General features: G+C 40.8%; 1 protein-coding gene across 4 annotated transcripts in view; it reads left to right on the plus strand.

Moving 5' to 3' along the window:
• The window catches only part of EDRF1 (erythroid differentiation regulatory factor 1), a 23,109-nt gene continuing 1,743 nt past the window's right edge, over positions 1-21,366 (plus strand). The window contains exons 1-24 of one of the 4 annotated variants that reach the window (XM_051801061.1): positions 1-161; positions 1,488-1,696; positions 3,111-3,177; positions 4,354-4,479; positions 4,958-5,082; positions 5,426-5,585; positions 6,814-6,915; positions 7,198-7,319; positions 7,980-8,091; positions 8,621-8,768; positions 8,843-8,951; positions 9,246-9,357; positions 10,265-10,525; positions 11,901-11,972; positions 12,073-12,223; positions 14,376-14,564; positions 15,573-15,773; positions 16,072-16,294; positions 17,407-17,626; positions 18,024-18,182; positions 18,614-18,763; positions 18,995-19,148; positions 19,414-19,529; positions 20,120-20,283. In XM_051801061.1, the coding sequence (XP_051657021.1) occupies positions 96-161; positions 1,488-1,696; positions 3,111-3,177; positions 4,354-4,479; positions 4,958-5,082; positions 5,426-5,585; positions 6,814-6,915; positions 7,198-7,319; positions 7,980-8,091; positions 8,621-8,768; positions 8,843-8,951; positions 9,246-9,357; positions 10,265-10,525; positions 11,901-11,972; positions 12,073-12,223; positions 14,376-14,564; positions 15,573-15,773; positions 16,072-16,294; positions 17,407-17,626; positions 18,024-18,182; positions 18,614-18,763; positions 18,995-19,148; positions 19,414-19,529; positions 20,120-20,283 (3,518 nt within the window). In that variant the 5' untranslated portion in view covers positions 1-95. Of the gene's footprint in view, positions 162-1,333; positions 1,364-1,487; positions 1,697-3,110; positions 3,178-4,353; positions 4,480-4,957; positions 5,083-5,425; positions 5,586-6,813; positions 6,916-7,197; positions 7,320-7,979; positions 8,092-8,620; positions 8,769-8,842; positions 8,952-9,245; positions 9,358-10,264; positions 10,526-11,900; positions 11,973-12,072; positions 12,224-14,375; positions 14,565-15,572; positions 15,774-16,071; positions 16,295-17,406; positions 17,627-18,023; positions 18,183-18,613; positions 18,764-18,994; positions 19,149-19,413; positions 19,530-20,119; positions 20,284-21,366 lie in introns of those variants that run through there. The other 3 variants (XM_051801064.1, XM_051801063.1, XM_051801065.1) reach the window with 3 other exon arrangements.

A 21,366-nucleotide genomic window follows, 5' to 3' on the forward strand; every position in this document is an offset into this window, starting at 1 on the left:
AGGCGGCTGTTCCCGGCCGGCCGCCTCCGGGAAGCGCCTCAGCTCCCGCTCCCTGTTCCCCGTTCCCGGCTCTGTTCCCGCTCCAGCCCCGGGCGATGGAGGAGCCCTGCGGCGCGGGCGCCGCTGCCCCGCTTAGGGGGGACGCCGAGGAGCCCAAGCAGGTACGGGCGGTAGAGGGGGGGCCGTGAGGGAGCGGCGCTGAGGGGGGGTTACGAGCCGTGGTTGCGAACACATCCCCTAGTGGTGCTCTAATTTAAGTGGTGGCTTTGATCCTCTTTCCAGTCTGGAATGCCGCTGTCAGGGCCGGAGTGCGGTAGGCAGCTCGCTAATTATGATTAAGCGCTAATTGCGAGCGGTGTTGCTGTTGTTGTTCCCGGGTGCATCGCATTTACATAAATAGTGTCCTGTGGAGCTGCTTTTCCCTTAACGTGTGACACTCCAGAGCCTCTCACACGCGTGTGACAGCCGCGGGTCTTGCTGTATTTAGCAAGAAACAGGCAGCCGTGAGAGTTATTTATTTGTTATTACTTGGAGTGTTTAGCTCTAATGTCGGTGTTAGTAAACACTTGGTGTTAGCCAACACTTACTTTCTCAGACTTTAGTGGGAGTAATGTTTTAATTTTGGCCTTTCTGAGTGATTTCATGTTCCATGGGGAACTGACCTTAATGGCACTTCAGCCCCATGACTGTGCCCAGGTGGCCCAGAAGGCCAGTGGCACCTGGCTTGGATCAGCCATGGTGTGTCCAGCAGGACCAGGACAGTGAATATTCCCCCTGTGCTGGGCACTGCTGAGGTCAAACCTCACATCCTGGGGGAGGTTTTGGGCCCCTCATGTCAAGTAGGACATTGAGGGGCTGGAGTGTGTGCAGGGAAGGGAACGGAGCTGGGGAAGGGGCTGGAGCACCAGGAGCAGCTGAGGGAGCTGGGGGGGCTCAGCCTGGAGAAAAGGAGGCTCAGGGGGGACCTTCTGGCTCTGCAACTCCCTGACAGGAGGGGGGAATTCAGGCTCTGCTCCCAGGGAACAAGGGACAAGAGGAGAGGAAATGGCCTCAAGCTGGGCCAGGGGAGGGTCAGGTTGGACATCAGGAGGAATTTCTTCCTGGAAAGGGTGTTCAGGCATTGGAAAGGGCTGCCCAGGGAGGTGGTGGAGTGCCCATCCCTGGAGATGTCCAAGGAAGGACTGGCCATGGCACTCAGTGCTTTGGGCTGGGGAACAAGGTGGGAATTGGGCATAAGTTGGACTTGATGACCTCGGAAGTCTTTTCCAACCTTAATGATTCTGTGATAACTCATGAAGTGGAGCTTGTGTTTGACACATTTCAGGATAACTGAAATACTCGTGAGCACATGCAGGAGAAAGAGGTAAGTGAATACAGGACTGGGGTTTGGTCACTTACCATTAAAAATACCTGATTAGAGAGCAAACCTGATAGTTTTAATTGCCAACATTTTAAAAATAAAAGGCTAATTTCTCTTTGCAAAGCAGGGGTCGGTGCTGTTCCTTGGAGGCAATGAAGTGAAGAGCAGTGCAGTGGTGAAATACTCCTCTGCCCCACCACAGGCAGCCTTTGCTCGGCTCCAGGAGAAAACAGACTTGAAGCTCCCCCCGGCCAACTGGTTACGTGAGAGTGCCAAGCTGGGGCCAGCAGGGACAACCATTCTGGGCAACAGCAAAAAAAGTAAACCCTTCTCAAGGTAATTATTTTCTTCCAGGCCTTTATGAAGAATTCTAATAGTGAACTTGGAATCTGTGTCATCTAAAGGGTAAAGAACAGACTTTACCGTAGCAACAAGCTATGGCTTTGTCTTAACCATTCTCCCTCTACTTTTTCATCTTGAGTTCTTACCTTTATGCTATAATCTTGTCTCCTTTGTAAATGATTAATGATGCTGGTAATGCTGTGGATGATTGTTTTGTTCAAGTGCATGTTGACACCTTGCCTGAGACAGTCAGGCTGATTTTATATTCTTCACTGGTTGGCCAAAATTAAACTGCATTGGTTCAGTCAGCTAGCCTGCCTGTGATAACAGGTGAAAATGGAACAAATATGCTTCCCCTTGGAAGCCAAGAGCCAATTTGTAGCTCTTCTGGATCTTTACAAACTGGATCTGACAAACTAATGGCAAATGGAATTTCCTGGTTATATCCGGAGTGAACACAGGAGGTGAAATAAGGGGCAAACTCAAAAAGCAGTGTTACCTTTCACTGTGAATGTTTGTTAAACAGTTGAATGACTTGAGTTCAGAGTGTTTATAAACAGGAGGCTCAAATCCTGTGCTGAACAAGCAAATTCACACCAAGTCAACCAGTCAGTGAAATTAAACAGTTTGTGGAAGGTCTGTGTTTAAATCCTCATAATCTCTTTTAGGAGCTGTCCTTTTTTGAGCAGGTTAACATGTATTTCAGGGCTTTATGATTTTTTGCTGTTTATTTTCGATATTATGTTTATTTATCAAATAGAGGCTGGCAGTTGAATCTCTCTCTAGTGTCAGTATTAAAAAGCTGATAGCACAAGTATAACTTTGGACACTTGCACATTGTGTATTTTTGGGGTTATAGTAATATCTGGTTTAATTTTAAAGAATGATCTGTACATTGAAATATTCTAACTTAAGTAGCTTGTAATTTAGAGAGGCCTTAATGAGGGTGGAGGAATATACAGGGATGTGTCTGTTACAACATGCAGGGCAGTTTTGAAAAATAAGAGGTGAAATTAGATGACAGTTACTAAAATTAAAGTATTTAACAGGCTTAATGCCTTAGAGAGAAACTCTTTTTGAAAAACTGTTCTTGTTTTTGGTGTTGAAGAAATAACTCAATTTCGCTGATTTCCCATAGCTTCAATTTTTTCTTGAATTCAACAAAACTTCAGGTACTTTAGAATGTCTTGAAATCAGATCTAAGCATCTAAAGGTATCTTTGAAAAACTTGTAGAGTATGAAAATCAAATTGTTTTGGTCATTAATTTTAAGTCTCATTACACTTGGTGGTGTTTAGCTGGACTATTTCTTTTTAATGAAAAAACCTTTCAAAGATTTAATAAGACTTATAACCAGGTCTCTAATGTCATGCTGCACCTGTGTTAACTTGTCATAATTTTTTAAATAGCTTTGGGATGGCTTATGACTTCATTGACTCAGTTGGAAATGATGTAGATGTGGTGTCTGATTCAGAGGTATGTACAACTTTTTAAGTTCTGTCATGCAAACTCTTGTATTGCATAAACTTTATTTTAAGATACTGTCAGGGCTTTCTGGCATCTTTGTGTCCTTTGAGGAAAAGCAAAGATCCCCCAGTGAAACACAGATTCCCAAACTTCTGCCCTGCCATGTAAGGGAGTTGTGATCACTAAGAGATGCAGAGAGAAAATCATATTTTCTGTGGGTTTCTACAAATAATCTCCAGCTAAAATATGCAGTTTAGTGAATGTAGCACATCACTCTTGCAAGGCAGTTGTCTTGAGTGTTTGAAATTAGTTATTCTGATGTAAATTATTACTCTGAAGATGATTTCTGTTTCTATTCATATCTAGAAGAGAGAGCTGCCCTCCAACTTGCTGCTTCTTTCCTCTGATTTGTGTCAGCTTTTTGGTGGTGGAAATACCTGTAGAATTCAGATGAGGCTGTTCAGAAGGAACATACACACTCATTTACTGTGTTAAGATTTGGCAGATTTGTATTCAGACTTATATCTCTCTCCAGATTCCTCTGGACACCCGACAAAGTGTTGCTATTCCTGTGGTGAAGATAAAGCTTTAAAATCCAAACCATCCACTTGCATTTGTTTTGTAATGTTTTGTTGATAGCTGGTCATGATTATCAAAAGACAGAACACGTTTAAATCGTGTGTGTAGTGTTTACTGACTGCTTGGTCTCTCTCTCACTGTCATTTGTGTTCTCTGACCTCAACAAATGTATTTTCTTGAGGAATGGTTTAGAATCACTGGCACTATAAGGTTTTACTTTCCTGAGCGTGTGTGCTGGTTTTGGCTGGGGGAATTTTCTTCCTGGTGGCTGGTCTGGGATTGCTTTGGATTTGTGCTGAACACAGGGCTGATAATACAGAGATATTTTTGTTACTGCTGAGCAGGGCTTACACAGAGCCAAGGCCTTTCCTGCTTCTACTGCCACACTAGTGAGGGGATGGGGGTGCCTAGAAAATTGGGAGGAATCACGGCCAGGACAGGTGACCCCAGATGACCAAAGGGGGCTGGGGGAAAGAACAATAAAGGGAGGATGTTTGGAGTGATGGTGTTTGTCTTCCCAAGTCAGCATCGATGGAGCCTTAGAATTGTCTTACAGTGCAGTATAATTACATTGAATATTGTCTCTTTTCACTTTTCTCCTGCCAGAACATTAAAAAGCTCCTGAAGATCCCTTACAGCAAGTCCCACGTGAGCATGGCCGTGCATCGCATCGGGAGGACGCTTCTCTTGGATGAGCTGGATATTCAGGAGCTCTTCATGAGATCCTCTCAGGTGAACCAGTTGGCTTTTGTTAAGTGTGGCATCAAAATGCATTAGTTCAGGAACAGAGTAGCCAGCAAGGAAATATGTATGGAAGTTCCTGAGGATCATATGTGAGTGCCAGAGGTGCTTTGTTCTGCAGCAATCAGTTTAGCCATGGACCACATCTGATGTCCTGTATTTAGGGTATTGTAGGACTAAAATTCCACGTCCCACTTTCCTGTAATTACTTCACTATTGCTAAACTATTTGATTAATTTCATTTTAAATAAATATTTGTTACTGTGTCACCTCTTATGTTTCTGACGTTTCTAATGAAGTCAAATTTTCACTAAGAACTTTTTAAGAAGATAAATTTTCAATTCAGGACTTCAGCTATGAAGTTATTTTCTGGATTTCTTTTCTTGTTTTGGATGAATATTTGCAAGTTTATAAGACACTTTGTTTACTTTTTGATCTTAATTTTGATCTTATCTTTAATACTGCTTAGACAGGGGACTGGACGTGGCTGAAAGAATTTTATCAAAGGCTGATTGATCAGAAGTGGCAAAGAAAAAAGAAGAGTAAAGAACACTGGTACCAGAAGGCTATACTTTCTAAATTTTTGTATTACAGGTAACCTTCTGTCTGCATGAATCTTGAATTCTGCACCACTTACTTTTGCCTCATGTCTGGTCCTGAAGTAAATGTTCAAACTCCATTATGGCCTGTCTTATTTACTGACTTAGCCTTACACAGAAGAAATTGAGGGACAAGATCAGGAAATAACATGTGAATGTTTTACCAGAAATTGAAGTATTTTACTTTAAAATTGAAGTATTAAAGCATAAAATAAACAACCTGACTTAATTAACTGCATATTAGCCAAGTCATTTGTTGAGAACAGTGCATCAAACATAACTCTAAAATGGATCTGTTTGCATATTGTCAACTGAACTTTCCAATGTTTCTTTGTCAGCATTAATGGTGATGGAGCTGCTCAGCCTGTTCCTTCCACTTCCAAACAGCACCAGGAGGGTCCTGTTGCAGGTGAGAGTGATGAAGCAGGAAGGGCCTCCTGGCCAGCTCCTTTTGAAATGCCTTCCTCGTTATCTGAAGATCCAGGTGCCTCCAACCAGGTTGGTGTGTGGAATGTCTTATGTGGCACCTCAGTGTTTGTAGAGACACAGATGTTGAAATGTTGAAATACTGAAAGAGCTGAACTAAGGCATGAGGAGAACTTGGCAAGAAGTGCAGCTTAGCTTATGCCAGTGTTTCAGAGCTCCAAATTTCAGAAATTACTTTGTACTGTGGCTGTAATGTTAAATTGTTATTTATTCCAGCATTGCTCAGAAATAAAGCATTTGGCTAGGAGGAGTCATCAATGACCTTATCTAAAATGATGTTCAAAAACTGTGTGTGGAAGCTTAAGGTTCTGGCCTTTCTTTTTAAATCTGCCATTAAAATCAGTCTTTTGTGGCCTTTAATTTACTAGGGGAAGAGGAAAATGAACATCTATGAAAGCATTTGCAAAACAGTTAAGCAACATTTACAGATACTTACTATGAGATTACACAAATGAAAAGGGATATGTTTATAGTAATTATGCAACAAACTGATTATTATCAGGCCCTGAGTCAGGGTTTCCATCTGTGGCTAAACTTATTTATGAAAACTGTTGATTCCTGTGGGGTTTTGAGTAATATAAACCAGGAATTGATTCAGTTTTGGAAAGGTTGAAATATCTGTTGTATTCATTCTGCATTAATAGAATAATGATGCTCTAGTTGTGCTTGCACAGTATTACCAACTCAGTGTCCTGGTCAGCCAGCTTAGGGAATTTCTAACCTTCATTATCCATAAAAATGTAACTGCATGTGCTGTGCTGTAGCAATATTCCAGAGTGGAGAAATATTTCAGTACTTAAAAACTGCTAGAAAAAGGACTACTTCTCTCTCCCACCCTCTTGAGCAGCTATTGCCCAGTCAGCAGACTGTTTATCATAAAGAAGCTGTGGAGGAGCACACTGTGATTTTCTTTAATTTATAAATAAAACAGCAGGAAAGAGGTTTTGCTTCTGGAGACTGATAATCTGGTGCTGCCCCTGAGTTAATCAGGAGTTCCTAGGAACACTTTCTGATTTCTTTCCAGAGCCTCTGAGTGTATAAATCAAGTACAGAAAACTTTGGTGCTATCTATAGAAAAGAAGCATTCTAGTCACTGACTAGAGGCTTGTGGTAGTTTAATACATACTTATTTAAAGATGTTAGAGGTAAAGGTTTTTCCCTTATGTGCTTTTGTTGTTCTTTGAATGGCCTAACTTGACCTCAGCAGCAGAATCACTCCTTATCCTTGTGCTTTCCACAGGGAAATGTGCCTCTTGAACCCTCATATATAGTGGGGCACGTGGCCTCAGCCCCCAAAGAACAAAACCTGACTCCTTTGTTCAATGACGGGGAAAACAGTCAGGTATGATATCTGTGAGATCTGAACCCCCAGTCTGAACATCACACACTTCAAATCTGGTCTAAATTGGAACCCAGAGAGAACCTCAGTCCCCTGTAGAAGTAGCTTTCGTGGCATCTGCACCCCGAGTCTTTTCAGTTCCCGTGAATGCGTAGCCTAGTTCATCACGTGCTGTCTTTTAGTTGCTGCTTTGGCTTCTTGCTGTCTCATAATTCCACAGAATGTCACAGAGACCAAGTCTGATGCCAGTGATTTATAGACCCAATCTTTTTTCTCTTAATGAAGGGACTTAAAAACGACTTTGTCCGTAATATCTTGTGGACCTTTGAAGATATCCACATGTTGGTGGGATCAAACATGCCAATATTTGGAGGTGGGAGATACCCTGCTGTGAGCCTGCGTCTCAGGTGAGCTTGGAACTTCAGGAAATAGCCTTGACTGATTTGTTGCTTTGCTTCCTATTTATCTATCTGTGTTTTTTGCAGTAATTTCTCCTACTGGAACTCTGAATTTTAATAAGCAAGTTGGGCAAAAGTACTTAAAATATTATTAAACAGTAAAACAGAGGTATTCCAGTCACACTTTGATGTTGATCACTTGATTACTAGTCTTTCTGTTCCTGCCTCTACACAGGCAAAGAATGAGCAAAAACTTGAAACTCACTTGGTGTATTTGTCATCTTTTTAAGACACATCTAGGAATTAATAGCACCTTGCTCTGTGAGGAAGGTCTGGGAGATGATTTGTGCTATGATTAGTTGCAGCTAATACTGCTATTCCTTTAGACCTTGTTAAGTACATATGTTGGTAATAATGTGGCATCTGAAACTTGTTCAAGTTTCAGTGTGGGCAAAAATTGCAAACTGCTGATGGAATGTGAGCATATTCCATTGGAGAGATCAGTGAATCTGTTTTGATACAGCTCATTGTTATAACAATTCACAAATAATTGTTTTAGTATCCATCCCCTCTCAGGTGACTTAAGTCTAAATCCCATTAGTAAACATCCCTAATGTACTCTCAGCAGTAAATAAATACTTAAATAACACTAGAAATATTTGGTTTCAGGGATAACAACAAGCCAATAAATGTGCTAACAGGAATTGACTATTGGTTGGACAACTTAATATGCAACGTCCCAGAGCTCGTGATGTGCTTTCATGTGAATGGAATTGTTCAGGTAAGTCTGGCCCTTTGCATTAGGGGACAATAGAATAATCTGTTCTCTAGTTTTTGAAATGGCTTCAGTTGTAGCAGATCTCTCTCTACTGTTCTGACAAAAAAAGATTACAAAAATCCTGTGCTGCAGAATGAGAGGCCTGTAGACAGCTTGCAGCAGTCATCTAAAAATAGTGTTCTTTTTTCCCCTCCCTTTCATGCATGCAAGATTACTTCTTCCCCTGATATATGAGTGAAGGCAAAAATAAAAAATGCAACAGCAGAAATCATCTTACATCTTAAAATCTTGCCAAGACATCTTTTTTTTTCTCCATTTACCATGTTTGTCACAAAGTGGATCCTTCTGAAAGCTTTTATTGAGTAGTTTAGTCAAGATGTTTTTGCTTAAAATCATAGAAATTAACTCAATTTACCATAATTGTAGCCTTTGTTTCTTTTAGCTGTTGATAGAGACACTGATACATGAATTTTGGGGGCGTAGGTGGCAGAAAACCCTCCTAATCTTGAGTTTTAACATACATTCTTTGCAGAAATATGAAATGATCAAGACTGAAGATATTCCCAATTTGGAAAACTCAAATTTTTCAACCAAAGTGATAAAAGATATTGCTCAAAATATCTTGTCTTTTCTGAAATCAAATTGCACCAAAGAAGGACATACTTATTGGTTGTTTAAAGGTAAGGGGGTTTAGATTAATTTGAAAAGATTTATGGTAAAGTCACGTTGATTAATGAAAGATTTTATTTTGCAGCAAGTGGGAGTGATATAGTAAAGCTCTATGACCTCACCACACTTTGTGAAGAGACAGAAGACAAATACCAAAACCCTTTTACAATGCCAGTGGCAATTCTTCTGTACAAGTGAGTTTTTCATAATTTTTGTCCTAATACTTAGTTCTTGGTGCAGTTGTGTTAAGAATACAGACCAAAAATCATGATCAAATGACAGTCACACACATCAACCTGGTAAACTTTGGTCCTACTAAATCAAAACAGACTTTCTCCTTTTCACCATTCCTCCATGTAAGAAAGTTGTAGACCCATCCTAAAGTTTGGCAGATCTACATTGACAGTAGAATTGTTTGAAGCTTCTTTTTCTTCTAAGCACAAAGAAATTAACCAGGGATTTTACTGTTTTGTTCAACTTTCTTTCAGAGTTGCTTGCAATATGATGCTGAAGAAAAACCAGAACAAGAAACACTATGGCACTATCAGAACATTGCTCCTGAATTGTCTGAAGTTATTGGACAATGGCAGACACCCTCAAGTAAGAATTCTGTGTTTTCTTGTACTTTTGTGTAAATAAATAGAAATACTGTCACTGTAATGCACCTGGTGTGTGCTTCTTCCTCCTTTCAAGGGAGAGAATTTAAATTTATTTATAATCCTTAAAAGTTGATTTTGTGTTTAAAGAATTCCCACGCTATTTTTTTTAATTAGTTGCCTTTGGTGACCCTCATTGCTGCACGAGTCTCCTGTCCTTCTCTAAAAAGGAACTTGTCATTACATTTGCTCTTTTACTCTTGTTCCCAAGGAGCCTTTTGGGAGCAGATCTTGGATAGACAGTGTAAAATTTGAATATAAGAACATTTTTGCTCTGAAGGTGGCTGAAAATTGAGACAGGTCAACCAGAGAGGTTATAATCTCCATCCCAACTGGACAACCTGCTTGCAGCAAGTGGGTTTGGTTAGACAGCCTATAAATGATTTAGATTTAAGCTGTTTTCAGCTGAAAATTAATCCCAAAAATGTGATGTGAAAAACCTGAATTGTATTTAAAGTTGATTAGTTAATATGTGCTACACCTTCTCTTGTAAACTATTAAGAATTTCGTAGATTCCTTCTAAAGCTGTGAAAAGTCCTCAAAATCCCAGTGGAATCTTCAATTTTTTTTCTTGCATCAGATCCTTGTGCTGTCTCCTGTTATCTACAAGCTCTTAGAACAGGCAATACTCATTCTTTACCAGTTGATTTTTTTATTCTCTTCTAAACTTGATTAGGCTTGGATCTTTCTCCCTCTCAGGGAACTTGATCAGGCTCTGTTTACAGGTTATTAAGCACCTGTTTGCATGTGCTCTGTCCTCCTTATTCTAAGATAACTTATATTCTTCTTGTCTCTCAGAAGAAAAGTATACCTTGAAAATGACTTTTTTTTTTTTTTTCTTCTTTAAAAAGATTATTGCTTCAGCAAACTACATGTTATCAGAGCTTTTTCAGTTGGATGAACCTAAGAAAGAAGACAGTACAGACTTCCCTATAAATGGAAATTCTGATGAGAGTTACAGCGAGGAAGAGGAAGAAATGCCAGACAGTGATGAAAATGGTTCCTACAGTAACAGTTCTGACCCCCCAGATGACAATAAAGCAGTGGCAATAATCAAATCTGTTGGAGAGTTGTCAGTGCCAGAAAAGTACAAGTCTGTGCATCGGATACGTGTGAGTGACACTGGGGGGGTTTTAGGGGTTTTCTGGGAAGATTCAGTTCCTGTGACAAACTTGGGCAGTGAAATTCAGTTACCTGTTAGTTTTGTCTTCAGGGTAACTGAAGGGGGGAAAAGAAACTTTTTATGAGCTGCTCATAAAATTTGAGGTGTTTGAATTTTACAGTTTAATGCAGATTTTTCCCTACCATCTTCCATATGTTCTTTAGGGCAAAATTTTGCATATTCCTGTCTTGGCAGTAGAGAAAGAATTGTCACCCTTGGCCATTTTGAGATGACCATGAGTTCGTGTGGATACCTTGGGTATCTTAGTAATTTTTTCTGGACCCACATTTAATGTTTGATCTTTTCTCCAGGAGCATCAGCTACTTCATTTTCAAAGAGTTAGTCCTTGAATTCCCACTTTTATTTGTCTTTCCAAGTAACTGGTCAGAAGACAGCAATTTTGATTTCCTTGAAATTTTGGTTATAGTTAATTTTAAAATAGAGATGACACTTTACTCTGCACATGTATACATATGGTGTCTAAGGAAACAGCTGGATGCATATCCAAAGTATTCCTGAAAGTTCCTTGGGGTATATGTGCTTCATAAACCAATAATCAGAATTGTAACAGCGCTGCCTTCATTGCACTTCCTGGACATTATTGTAACAAAATAGAGGAACACAAGGATCTGGGAAGATCAGTGAAGAAACTGTTCATAACATTTTACTTCTGATATTTTACTTGCCTTCCCTAGGTAGGGATGTGATTATGAAATTGCTCTAAATGGTCAAAAGTGAAACCTTTTTTCCAACATCTGTACTGAGGAGCAAAGATGATGATTTCCTAAAAATATTTGTAACTGCTATTGCTGTCTTAATTATGAACACTCCAAGGTCCATCAGTTGAAAACATGACAATTTGTGCAGGTGCAGAAACATTTGAATTTCCCTTTCTACTTTACCCCAGAAGAAAACAAAAATACAAACTTCCCCAAAAAACTCCAGGGCATTGAGTTGTTCAAAGGTGACAAAAGTGCAACTTCGTGTAGGCTGAATAAATGATTTCTGTGTGGTATTGAATCTGCTTATCTTCCAGGGTCTGCAATGCAGACCCTCTCTGGATGCTTTTGTAATGATGTTATGGAATAGAGTCATCCCTGCTTTCCACTGTCTTTGGAATTACCAGGAGGGACCAAGGGGCCTGGGTACATGAACTGCTCACCGAGCAAAGGAGAGAAATACTGTGACGCCTCTTAGCACAGAGTTCAGGTGTCCCATTAATGCTTTTCCTTGCTGCTGCCTCTCATTTGCATCTTCTGGCCAGTCATTTTCATATTTCCCATGGTGAACACTCATTCTCTTCCTTCCCTGTTGCTCCCATGAAGCCCAGCTGTGCATTCCCAGTCTGCCACGGCACCGAGGAGCGCTGCCGGCTCGTGCTCAACCACGTCCTGGAGGTGAGTTCACTGTCAGCTTCCCAGTGCTCCCTCACCCACCACCCAACTCTTGATCTACTCCATGTTTGCTAAATATTGCTCTCAAAACTTCCTTTTGCAGGGCTTGAAGTCTGTCGACAGCAGTGTTAAAAAGGAGGGTGACCTTCCAGCAGCCGACCCCAGCACTCCAATCCCCTTGAAATATGAAGATGAATCCACCAGTGGTGGTCCCGAGTGTCTGGAAAAGCAGATGGCCTTATTTTTAGACAAAAGTAAGTTGTATTGTTGTGCAAATAAGACCTTTCCAGTGCCAACACGAACTGCTGCTGCTTTATTTTGATTGTCAAAGCAGTGTGCTTAAGTCACTAATTACACGACTGCCTAAGGAAAAGCAAACACCTAAAATTGGAGAACAGTCTGTTCCTTTTTAAATATGAAGAGAGAAGCTCATTTGGGATATTTTGCATATCAAAGAGTCTTTTATGAGTAAACACATAATTTTACTGGACCCTATTAAGATGTGGCTTTCAGATGACTTCCATAAGGGCTTGATATTTTGGGCTTTGGTATGTGGAGAACCTTAAGTTCTGTGGGTTGTTTTTAAAATAGTCTTAATTTCTTTGTGTGTCTGACTTGGATGTTTCCTGGAAGAACTTCTGCCTTCTGGCAGGATTTGCTCCTACATTATGCTTGCTGCTGAATTGCATATAAAATGTTAAGTAGGATTTTGTTTTCTTTCTTTTACCTCTACGGTTGTGAAAGGAAGCAGCAAATAAAAGATGTTTTGTTATCTTAAATACCCAAACTCCAGAAGTTTCAGACTACAGTCTATTTTATTTTTCTCTGGAGTGACATAAAAGGTTCTAGGAAAGACTTTTCTTCTGAAAGTAGCAGAGTTCTCTGCAGGCCAAGGAGCCCTGTAAGCATAGCTCAGAAAGAAATTTGTCTTGCCTATTTTTACAATTCTTTATTCTTACCTTTCTCCCCCCTTTCTCCCTTTGAAAAGCTCTAAATAATAAACCAGTTCAGTTTTGAGATATGACTTTCAGTGTCTTCGTGTTTCTCTTCCAATTTTTTGATTGTCTCTGGGATGACAATGACCTGGAGATATAGACACTTTTCTTAGTTATTATCAGATGCATGACCACAGAATTTAAGGCCTCTATCAGAAAGTTGTGTTTTTGTACTAAGATTTCCTAAGAAGCTTTACCAAGGTCAGCTCAGCAAGAGCAGTGTGCTGATGGCAGCTCTCCTGCAGCCAGGCTCTGTCTTCTGCCTTCACAGCTTGGAACTGATGACACACTGCAGCTCCCTGCCAGCTGGCAGGGAGAGTGCCCACATATTCACTTGTTCAGTTTAGAAACAAGTGCTTCCTGGGGGATGTGGGAGGCAAATATTGCACAAAAAAATACTTGATTTGATTCCTGGATCTGTGCTCGAGTTCATCCCTGAAGTAGCAGCGCTGCTACTTGTTGACTTTTGCTTTTCCAGTACATGGGTTTGTTTTCTGTGAGGCCAGTTATGCAGTTTCTGTGCCACATGTATATATTTACATACATACAGAAAGGATAAGGGCTCTCAATTCTGGAATTTCTGATTTGAACTATTTCAGAATAGTGTATGTATATAGAGTATGTGCAGTGTGTGTGTGTGAGGTGTCACTGTGTTAAATTTATTTTGGTCCTAATAGTGCTTAAAATTTTACTTACTGTATTTACTTCTTATATATTTTTATAAGATAGTGGGCTTACAAGTCAGGCCTTGCAGGTCCACCTGCAAGCAAGAGACTCATTTCTGTGTGCAAATATTGTCAGGGCAAAATTCTGTCCTTTGGTAGGTACAGGCCTTAAATCAGTGGCCTATTCTTTCTGGTTCCATAACTGCTGCAGCATCAAAGAAATACATCATAATCTTGCACAGAGGATATCTTGAAATGAGTATGAGAAAGTCATTGGTTTTCCTTGTGGGAAAGACCAGGTTATCCAGTTCCTTCTGTGCTGGAGGCTAAACCCACAAATGGAGGCTTTGTCACCAAAACTGAAACAGAACATTTATCTTAAGGGTTTGCTGGATAACATGACAAATTCTGCCTGTGGCTTTCTTGTTCTGTTCTTCTGCTACCTAAGGGAATAGTCTTGGCCTCTGAACCCGTGTTTCACAAGCTGTTTGAGGGCAGAGGTGAGCTGCCCTGTCACTGTCTCACTGTGTTCCAGCATCCTGATAGCAGGAGGAGTACGTGGAAGAGTGCCAAGCATTGGGTCCATTTTGCAGATGATAAATGTAGTGGCAGACAGGCTGCCATAACTCTGCTCGTGCAGGGCTGTAATAAGGCAATTTCCATTCTGTCTGAGCTGATGAAGTTGTGTCCAGTGTCTGGCATGTGTTACAGAGAGATTTACTGATCAGCTTCTGTTCCTGTTGCAGTGGGCTCGTTTCAGAAGGGTAAGCATTCCAGTCAGTCAGGAATGATTCCTGGATCGTGGCAGTACAAAATGAAACTCCAGCTCATTCTGAAATCATCAAAAGCTTATTATGTCCTGTCTGATGCTGCCATGATTCTGCAGAAATATGGGAGAGCACTCCGGTACATCAAGCTGGCTTTGCAGTGCCATGGTAAGTTGTTAGAAGGGATTTGTCTCCTGTGCCACTGCCTGTAGACACCTCTCAGAATGTCATATATTGCTGTGCATGATTTATCCCACTGGTGTGCAGTGACAGGTCTGACAACCTTGTGTTTAGTTAAACTAAGTGTCTGGCTCATTATTCAGGACAGAAGTCTGTAGTGAGGATAACTTTAGTCACTGATTGATAGAAAGATGCTTCCATTTTGACAGGCTGGGAAACTTGAGTGTGGATTTGGAGCTTCAGAGCGTTTGAGTTTGGGGAATTCAGCCCTGGTGCCAAGGCCAAGACAGTATTCTGTGCTCTAAGGGCTATCCCTGCAAGCTGGTGTGTTTTCCCTGGAAATGCCTGGTGGTTCCCATGTCATTTAAATACATTCTTGACTCTGAGAAATACCAGACTTGTTCATCAGCAGAATTGGATGCTCCTCTAAAATGAGATAAATCTTCAAGTATTACTTGAATTTTGAGGAAAAGGAAAGCAGTTAAATCAGACTGTTCAGGCTAATAGTGCCATAATGAGAGTAACAATTAGGAAATGCCAGTAGTGCTATAGTGCTGCTATTTGGCTTCCATTTTCGTAGGGCTTGGGGCAGGAGGAGACTTATAAAGCAAAGCCACTTGATCTTAGCACAAAGCATCAACATGCTTATCAATAACTCAGAGCACTCTCCAGCTTTCAGTCTCTTAAAGACTTGAGAATCAACTTTTAGCTCTACCTTTTGGATAGTAACTTTGCAAGCTGTATCTCATTTGAGTTAATCTGTAGAAAGTCAGTTTTCCTTTAGTCAAATCTGACATTAGCATTTGTAATTACCAGAGTGCTCTTGTTAAACCATCAGCAACTATGAATTTAAAATAAGTTAGTTCTGAGAAGAGCCTGTGTTGTCACAGTCTCTGTGTGCAGACAGGTCACATAAAACCCAGTTATACTGTCAGTCTGTGTCAAGCCTTGGGATATGTAATTTTTTTCCTCATCCCTGGATTTTTTTCCCAACAGATACCTACTGCTGTCTCTGTGGCAGCATGCTTCCAGAGGTGTTGATGTTCCTGTGCCAGTGTTTAACCCTTTGTGGAGACATCCAGCTAATGCTGGCTCAGAATGCAAACAACAGAGCAGCTTATCTTGAAGAATATAATTACCAGACTAAAGAAGATCAGGAGATCTTGCACAGTCTTCACAGAGAATCCAGGTGCCAAGGTATGAACCTGACACAAGTGCCAGAATTTGGATATGTGACAAACATCAGTAATTTTGTTGTGTTTGTCAAAACCATGCACTAGGAACATTTCTGGCAGAGGGTTTATTGCACTTCACTTCTGTTTTCTTCAAAGAAAGCTTTTCAAGCCTGTCGTACTTGTCTAGATATTGGATGACAAGCCTGAAGCTGTAAAATTACTAGAGACAGTAATTATTTTAAGTAATAAGTAAAATTTACCAGATTTCAGTATGTTGGGAAATACTGTTTGACATGCAGGCTTTGCATTTTGTTTTCCAGTGTTTGCCTGGGCTACGGATTTGTCCACAGACTTGGAATACCAGCTTTCTGTCAGCTGCAAATGCTATGAAGCAGCTTATGAAATCTTACTGTTCAGTAATTTAAAAAAGGAAAACCCAGAGCAGCACATCCAGGTGCTAAAGAGGATGGGCAATATCAGGAATGAGATTGGAGTGTTCTACATGAACCAGGCTGCTGCAGTGCAGACAGAGAGAGTGGGCAAGTGTCCTTTTTTTCCATTTCTGACTATTTCATGGAGCTACAGCAGTGATCAGGTTCACAAATAATATGAAAAAGCTCATCTATTTCTGATTGTAAAGATGACATTTAAATAACTTAGTAGTTCTTTAATATCCATTTTAATTGTCTACAATAGATTACTTGTACACTGTACTTAATTGAGCCTAAACTGAGTAAGGGAATAGACAGCTTTGGAGAAAATTCCTTGAAAAAAAAATTCCTAGAATGCCCTCAAAAATGCATGAGGGAAACTTTAAACTCTGTTGTGGAAGGGAGGGCATGTTGCCTTCTTGATATGTTTGGTTTAGCCCAGCATGAACAAGCAGAAGTTTAAATTAAACATAAGAATAACTTTAGTAAAGTCAGCCTGTGAACTTTTTGGTAAGTTAATCCTTGGAATCTTTCCTTCTGGTTTATTTTTCGGTGGGCTTTTTTGAGGAAATGCAGTTGCATAAGCTGCTTTGTAGGGTCAGGTGTTCAGTGGGGTTTTGTTTTTGAATGCAAACCCAGCAATATCTTGTCCACAAGTCAGAGTTGTATAAACTAGAACAAATTAGGTGCTGGTGGTTCAGTGTAAACAGGTGGTTTCCCAAATACCAGCTGTTTCCTCTGACCTTTGTCCAAGTAATATTTGAAGGATTTGGGGTTGGACTTTCAATCTTGTAATTTGTCATCATCTCTGGGTCTTTGCAGAACTGTTATGTAGCAAAAGTCAAAGCTTAAAATACTGAATTTTACTTGTGTGTAGAAGTCACATTTTATTTGTTCCATGCTTTAAGTTTTTAGTAGTAACTCCAATACCCTGAGTGTTACTGCAGAAACAAAATCTGCTTTATCTGTAGATTTCCTGGTGTTTTGTGTGTAATGTTATTGGAATTCTTTTGGAAGTACAGTATGTGTAGTAGTGCATTTCAGGTATTAAACCCTCAAGCATATGGTAATCTTAGGAGTATTTTCCATGAATTGGGTCTTCAGAATCGTTTCCCACCCTTAAATTCTAAAAGGTCATTTATGAGAAAGGGAACATGATGGAAATGTTTGTTCAGTTACCTTTCAAGAACGAGTCTCTAAGCCTTGTGCCTTCACCCCAGTGAGTAAAAACGTCTCGACGACGGAGCAGCAGCTCTGGAAGAAAAGCTTCTCTTGCTTTGAAGAAGGAATTCAGAATTTTGAGTCCATTGATGATGCCACCAATGCTGCTCTGCTGCTGTGCAACACAGGAAGGCTGATGAGGATCTGTGCCCAGGCCCACTGTGCAGCTGAAGGGGACTTCAAAAGGGAGTTCTCCCCAGAAGAGGCCCTTTATTACAATAAGGTAACATCACCCTGGTTTTAGCATGGCCCAGACTCTCTAATATGCCTTTTACTTGTAATACCTTGGTAAACATGTGTAAGTTTGGATGAAATACCTATCCTGCTTTCATACTATGCCAGTCCTTGCTGTGCAGGCTTCAATATTGTTGCTGAGGTTTGATTTCACTGCTCTGGGGCTGTGACATTCAGATGTTTAATGTACTGTAGTGCCACACACAAGAGAGAGAGAATTGCATGATCAGGATTAAAGTTACTACCAAATGGGTGTAAAGAAAATACTGAAGAAGACCCAGATAGGTATTTTGAGAATCCTTTGATGATGAGTAAAGGGAAATTAATTTCTCATTGTTAGAAATACAGGCAGTAACTCTGTATGTGCATGATTTTGTCATCTGTAGGCTATTGACTACTATCTGAAGGCATTAAGGTCGCTGGGTAAGAGAGATGTGCATCCAGCTGTTTGGGATTCTGTGAACTGGGAGCTCTCCACCACCTACTTCACTATGGCAACTCTGCAGCAGGACTATGCTCCATTATCTAGGAAGGCTCAGGAACAGGTAACAGAGAGCATTCATCACATCTGGGAAAAATGTATAATTGTCTTCCTGAAAAACTGTATAGGGAGCAAAATTGGTAGTGGAATTGTGGAATTATAGAATGGTTTGGGTTGGAAGGGATCTTGAAGCTCATCTTGTTCCAGTTTCCTGCCATAGGCAGGGACACCTTCCACTATCCCAGGTTGCTCCAAGCCCTGTCCAACCTGGCCTTGGACACTTCCAGGGATGGGGCAGCCACAGTTTCTCTGGGCAACCTGTGTCAGGGCCTCCCCACCCTCACAGGGAAGGATTTCTTCCCAATATCTCATCTAAATCTATCCTTTTTCAGCTTAAGTCTTTTCCCCCTTGTCCTATCACTACATGGCCTGATGAAAAGTCCCTCTCCCGGGTTTGTTTTTAAATTTGGGCTTTTCTATTTATTTACTTTGTAGATAGAGAAGGAAGTGAGTGAAGCCATGATGAAGTCCTTGAAGTACTGTGATGTTGATACAGTGTCTGAACGACAGCCCCTGTGCCAGTACAGGGCTGCCACCATCCACCACAGGCTGGCTTCCATGTACCACAGCTGCCTGAGGAACCAGGTATTGGTACACACTGGGTTGGTTTTCTGCATCAGTTCCATCCTTAACACATCCAGTGTGTGTGGAGGTTGATATTTATCCTTCTACCTCTAGCTGGGATATATTTATCTGAATTATTTAACCAAAGAAATGTGTGGTATTTCACAACAGTTTGCAAATACAGCTTTTTAGTGGCTGCATTCACTGGCATTCACTGTCTGGGATTCACTCTGTGCCCTGCTCTGAGTGCAGGTTGGAGATGAACACCTGAGGAAGCAGCACCGTGTCCTTGCTGATCTTCACTACAGCAAAGCAGTGCGGCTCTTCCAGCTCCTGAAGGATGCACCCTGTGAGTTCCTGCGTGTGCAGCTGGAAAGAGTGGCCTTTGCAGAATTCCAGATGGCCAGTAAGTGTAGCTCTGCCTTACAACAGCTTTCCAAACTCCCACTGCCTACTTGGTTTCATTTTTAAATACCTACATTGTGTATGAGTGCAGGGGTAATCTGCTGCTCAGAATAGAATTTTCCTCAAGAGAGGAAACAAGGCATTTTTATCTTGCTGGTTTTCAGCTGACTAGGACAGTGTGTGCTTTTCTCCTGAACTCTTGAAGATGGAAGAAAAAGTACAGTCTGTAACATAAGCTATTTGTCCTTCATTTTTACTTTTTTTAGGTCAGAACAGCAGTGCTGGGAAATTAAAGACTTTGTTTGGGGCCCTGGATATAATGACCAAAACCAAGGGTGCTTTCCAGCTCATCAGGAAGGAGCTTGTGGCAGAAAGTGAACAGGTAAAGGAACCTCAAGTGGTGTGATACCTGCTCCCTTCTGGCTCTTGCATTCACAAAAAACTGGTCACTTGGCAGTTAAAATATTCCTGGGTTACTTTTTCATAGAGCTGGTTGCTCAAATAGTGTGGACAGAGTTAGAATCTATTGCAGTTCTCTCCTAGCCTGGAAGTGGATAACAACATTCTTCTACAACATGATCCAGAGATGGATTAAAACATGCAACTCTTATTATCCCTTAAAGGGCCCATGTTATCCCTTAAAAGCCTTACCTAAGAACTTCTGAATGTATGTCCAAAAAAAAAGGGAGTTCTTTCTCTGTGGTGTATTTAATATTTAATTATTAAAATGTGGAGGACTGTCTGTGGCCAGTGTGAATAGGTTCCTGATGCCTCAATCAATAATTACTTGCAGTAATTGCTGATGTGTGTTTATCCCTTCCTGGCAATTTTGGGCAAAACATGGAGTATTTAAGTCCCTATTTTCCACATTTTACCACTTGACTCACCTGCAGGTGGGGTTTTCTGACTCATTACCTGTGTCTAAATGGTGGAGTTCAGTGAAATGGTTTTTGGTTGTTTCTCTCCCTGTAGATCAGCAAGGACAAAAGTCCTGCTGAGGGTGTGTCACCAAGTGATTCCTCTGTGGGCCTGAACAAAGAAGAAGTCTTGAAACTGCTCAGTATCTTTGAGTCCAGAATGTCCTTCCTGCTCCTCCAGTCCATCAAATTGTTAACTTCAACCAAAAAGAAGATTGGGTAAGTTGAACCTTGGCACATGTGTGTCAGTGTGATTGTCATCCACAAATCCCTACAAACTGTGTACTCTTAAAGTTTAAGGAAGTGTAATATATATTCTTTTATGGAGATGGCCCTTCTGCATGGAGAAGGAGATGAGATATGCCTTGATTATCTAAATATTGAATGTTTTCTGTGGGTTTGTGTGTAACTGAGGGAATGGCCAAGAAATATCTTTGCTGAGTGTGTCTAGGAAGCTTTTTCTCTCCTCTTTCCTCATATCAGTCCAGGAGTGAGGACAAAAAAGTCAGACTTGAATGGCTGTATTTAAATAGGACAACACTAACTTGTAAATGTGGTCTGAAATGCACAAAACAGGTATCACAGAATGTGGTAAAGCATCAGTGATTCATATCTAACTTATCCTTTAGAGGATATAAATCCTCTCCTAGGTATAAATTCACAGACAAAGCAGTTTAACTGATGTGTTTTTGCTGGCACACTTCTCGTCTTTTGTTTTAATCAAACTTTGTCCAGAGAATGAGGTGCATTATGTGGTGTCCTTCATCCTGAGACTGGGCTTCATGTGGGACAGAGCACCTGCTGTGTGCTGCTGATCTCTGGATATATCTTGATAAAATGTCAGTGTAGTTTTGCAAGCAGAATACTTGAGAAAAAATGTGGGCACATCAGTCATGCTGGAAATAGAGAGGGAGCAGGATCTGTTTCTAGTGTTATATAAAAGTTAAGTTATGAAAAGGGGGCATTAGTTTTAGGGGATTCTTTTAGGCTTGGAAGTTTGTAGTTTTTGGAATTGAAGTGCTGCTGATGCAAGAGGTGTTTTGCTAAAACTAAACTGTGAAATTAATTAATTCTGCTTGCTAGTGGGAGAGTGGTGAACAGAAAACATGAGGGGAACACAGCCTGTGTGTGTTCTTAGCTGGGTTTAGGCGGTGTCAGGTGCTTTCACCTCCTAAAAAAGCTCCCACAAGGTGGCAATCTGAATATGTGAAACACAGAGTGTCACTGAGCAGATGTCCCAGCTCACTGAGTACAGTGGTTTAGTTCTCTGGTCTCATAACATGGGCAAGTGTGGTAAAGCAG

Source organism: Manacus candei, unplaced genomic scaffold (assembly GCF_025592945.1).
Source record: "Manacus candei isolate 608988 ecotype Guabito, Panama unplaced genomic scaffold, ASM2559294v1 h1tg000050l, whole genome shotgun sequence".
Taxonomy (NCBI): domain Eukaryota; kingdom Metazoa; phylum Chordata; class Aves; order Passeriformes; family Pipridae; genus Manacus; species Manacus candei.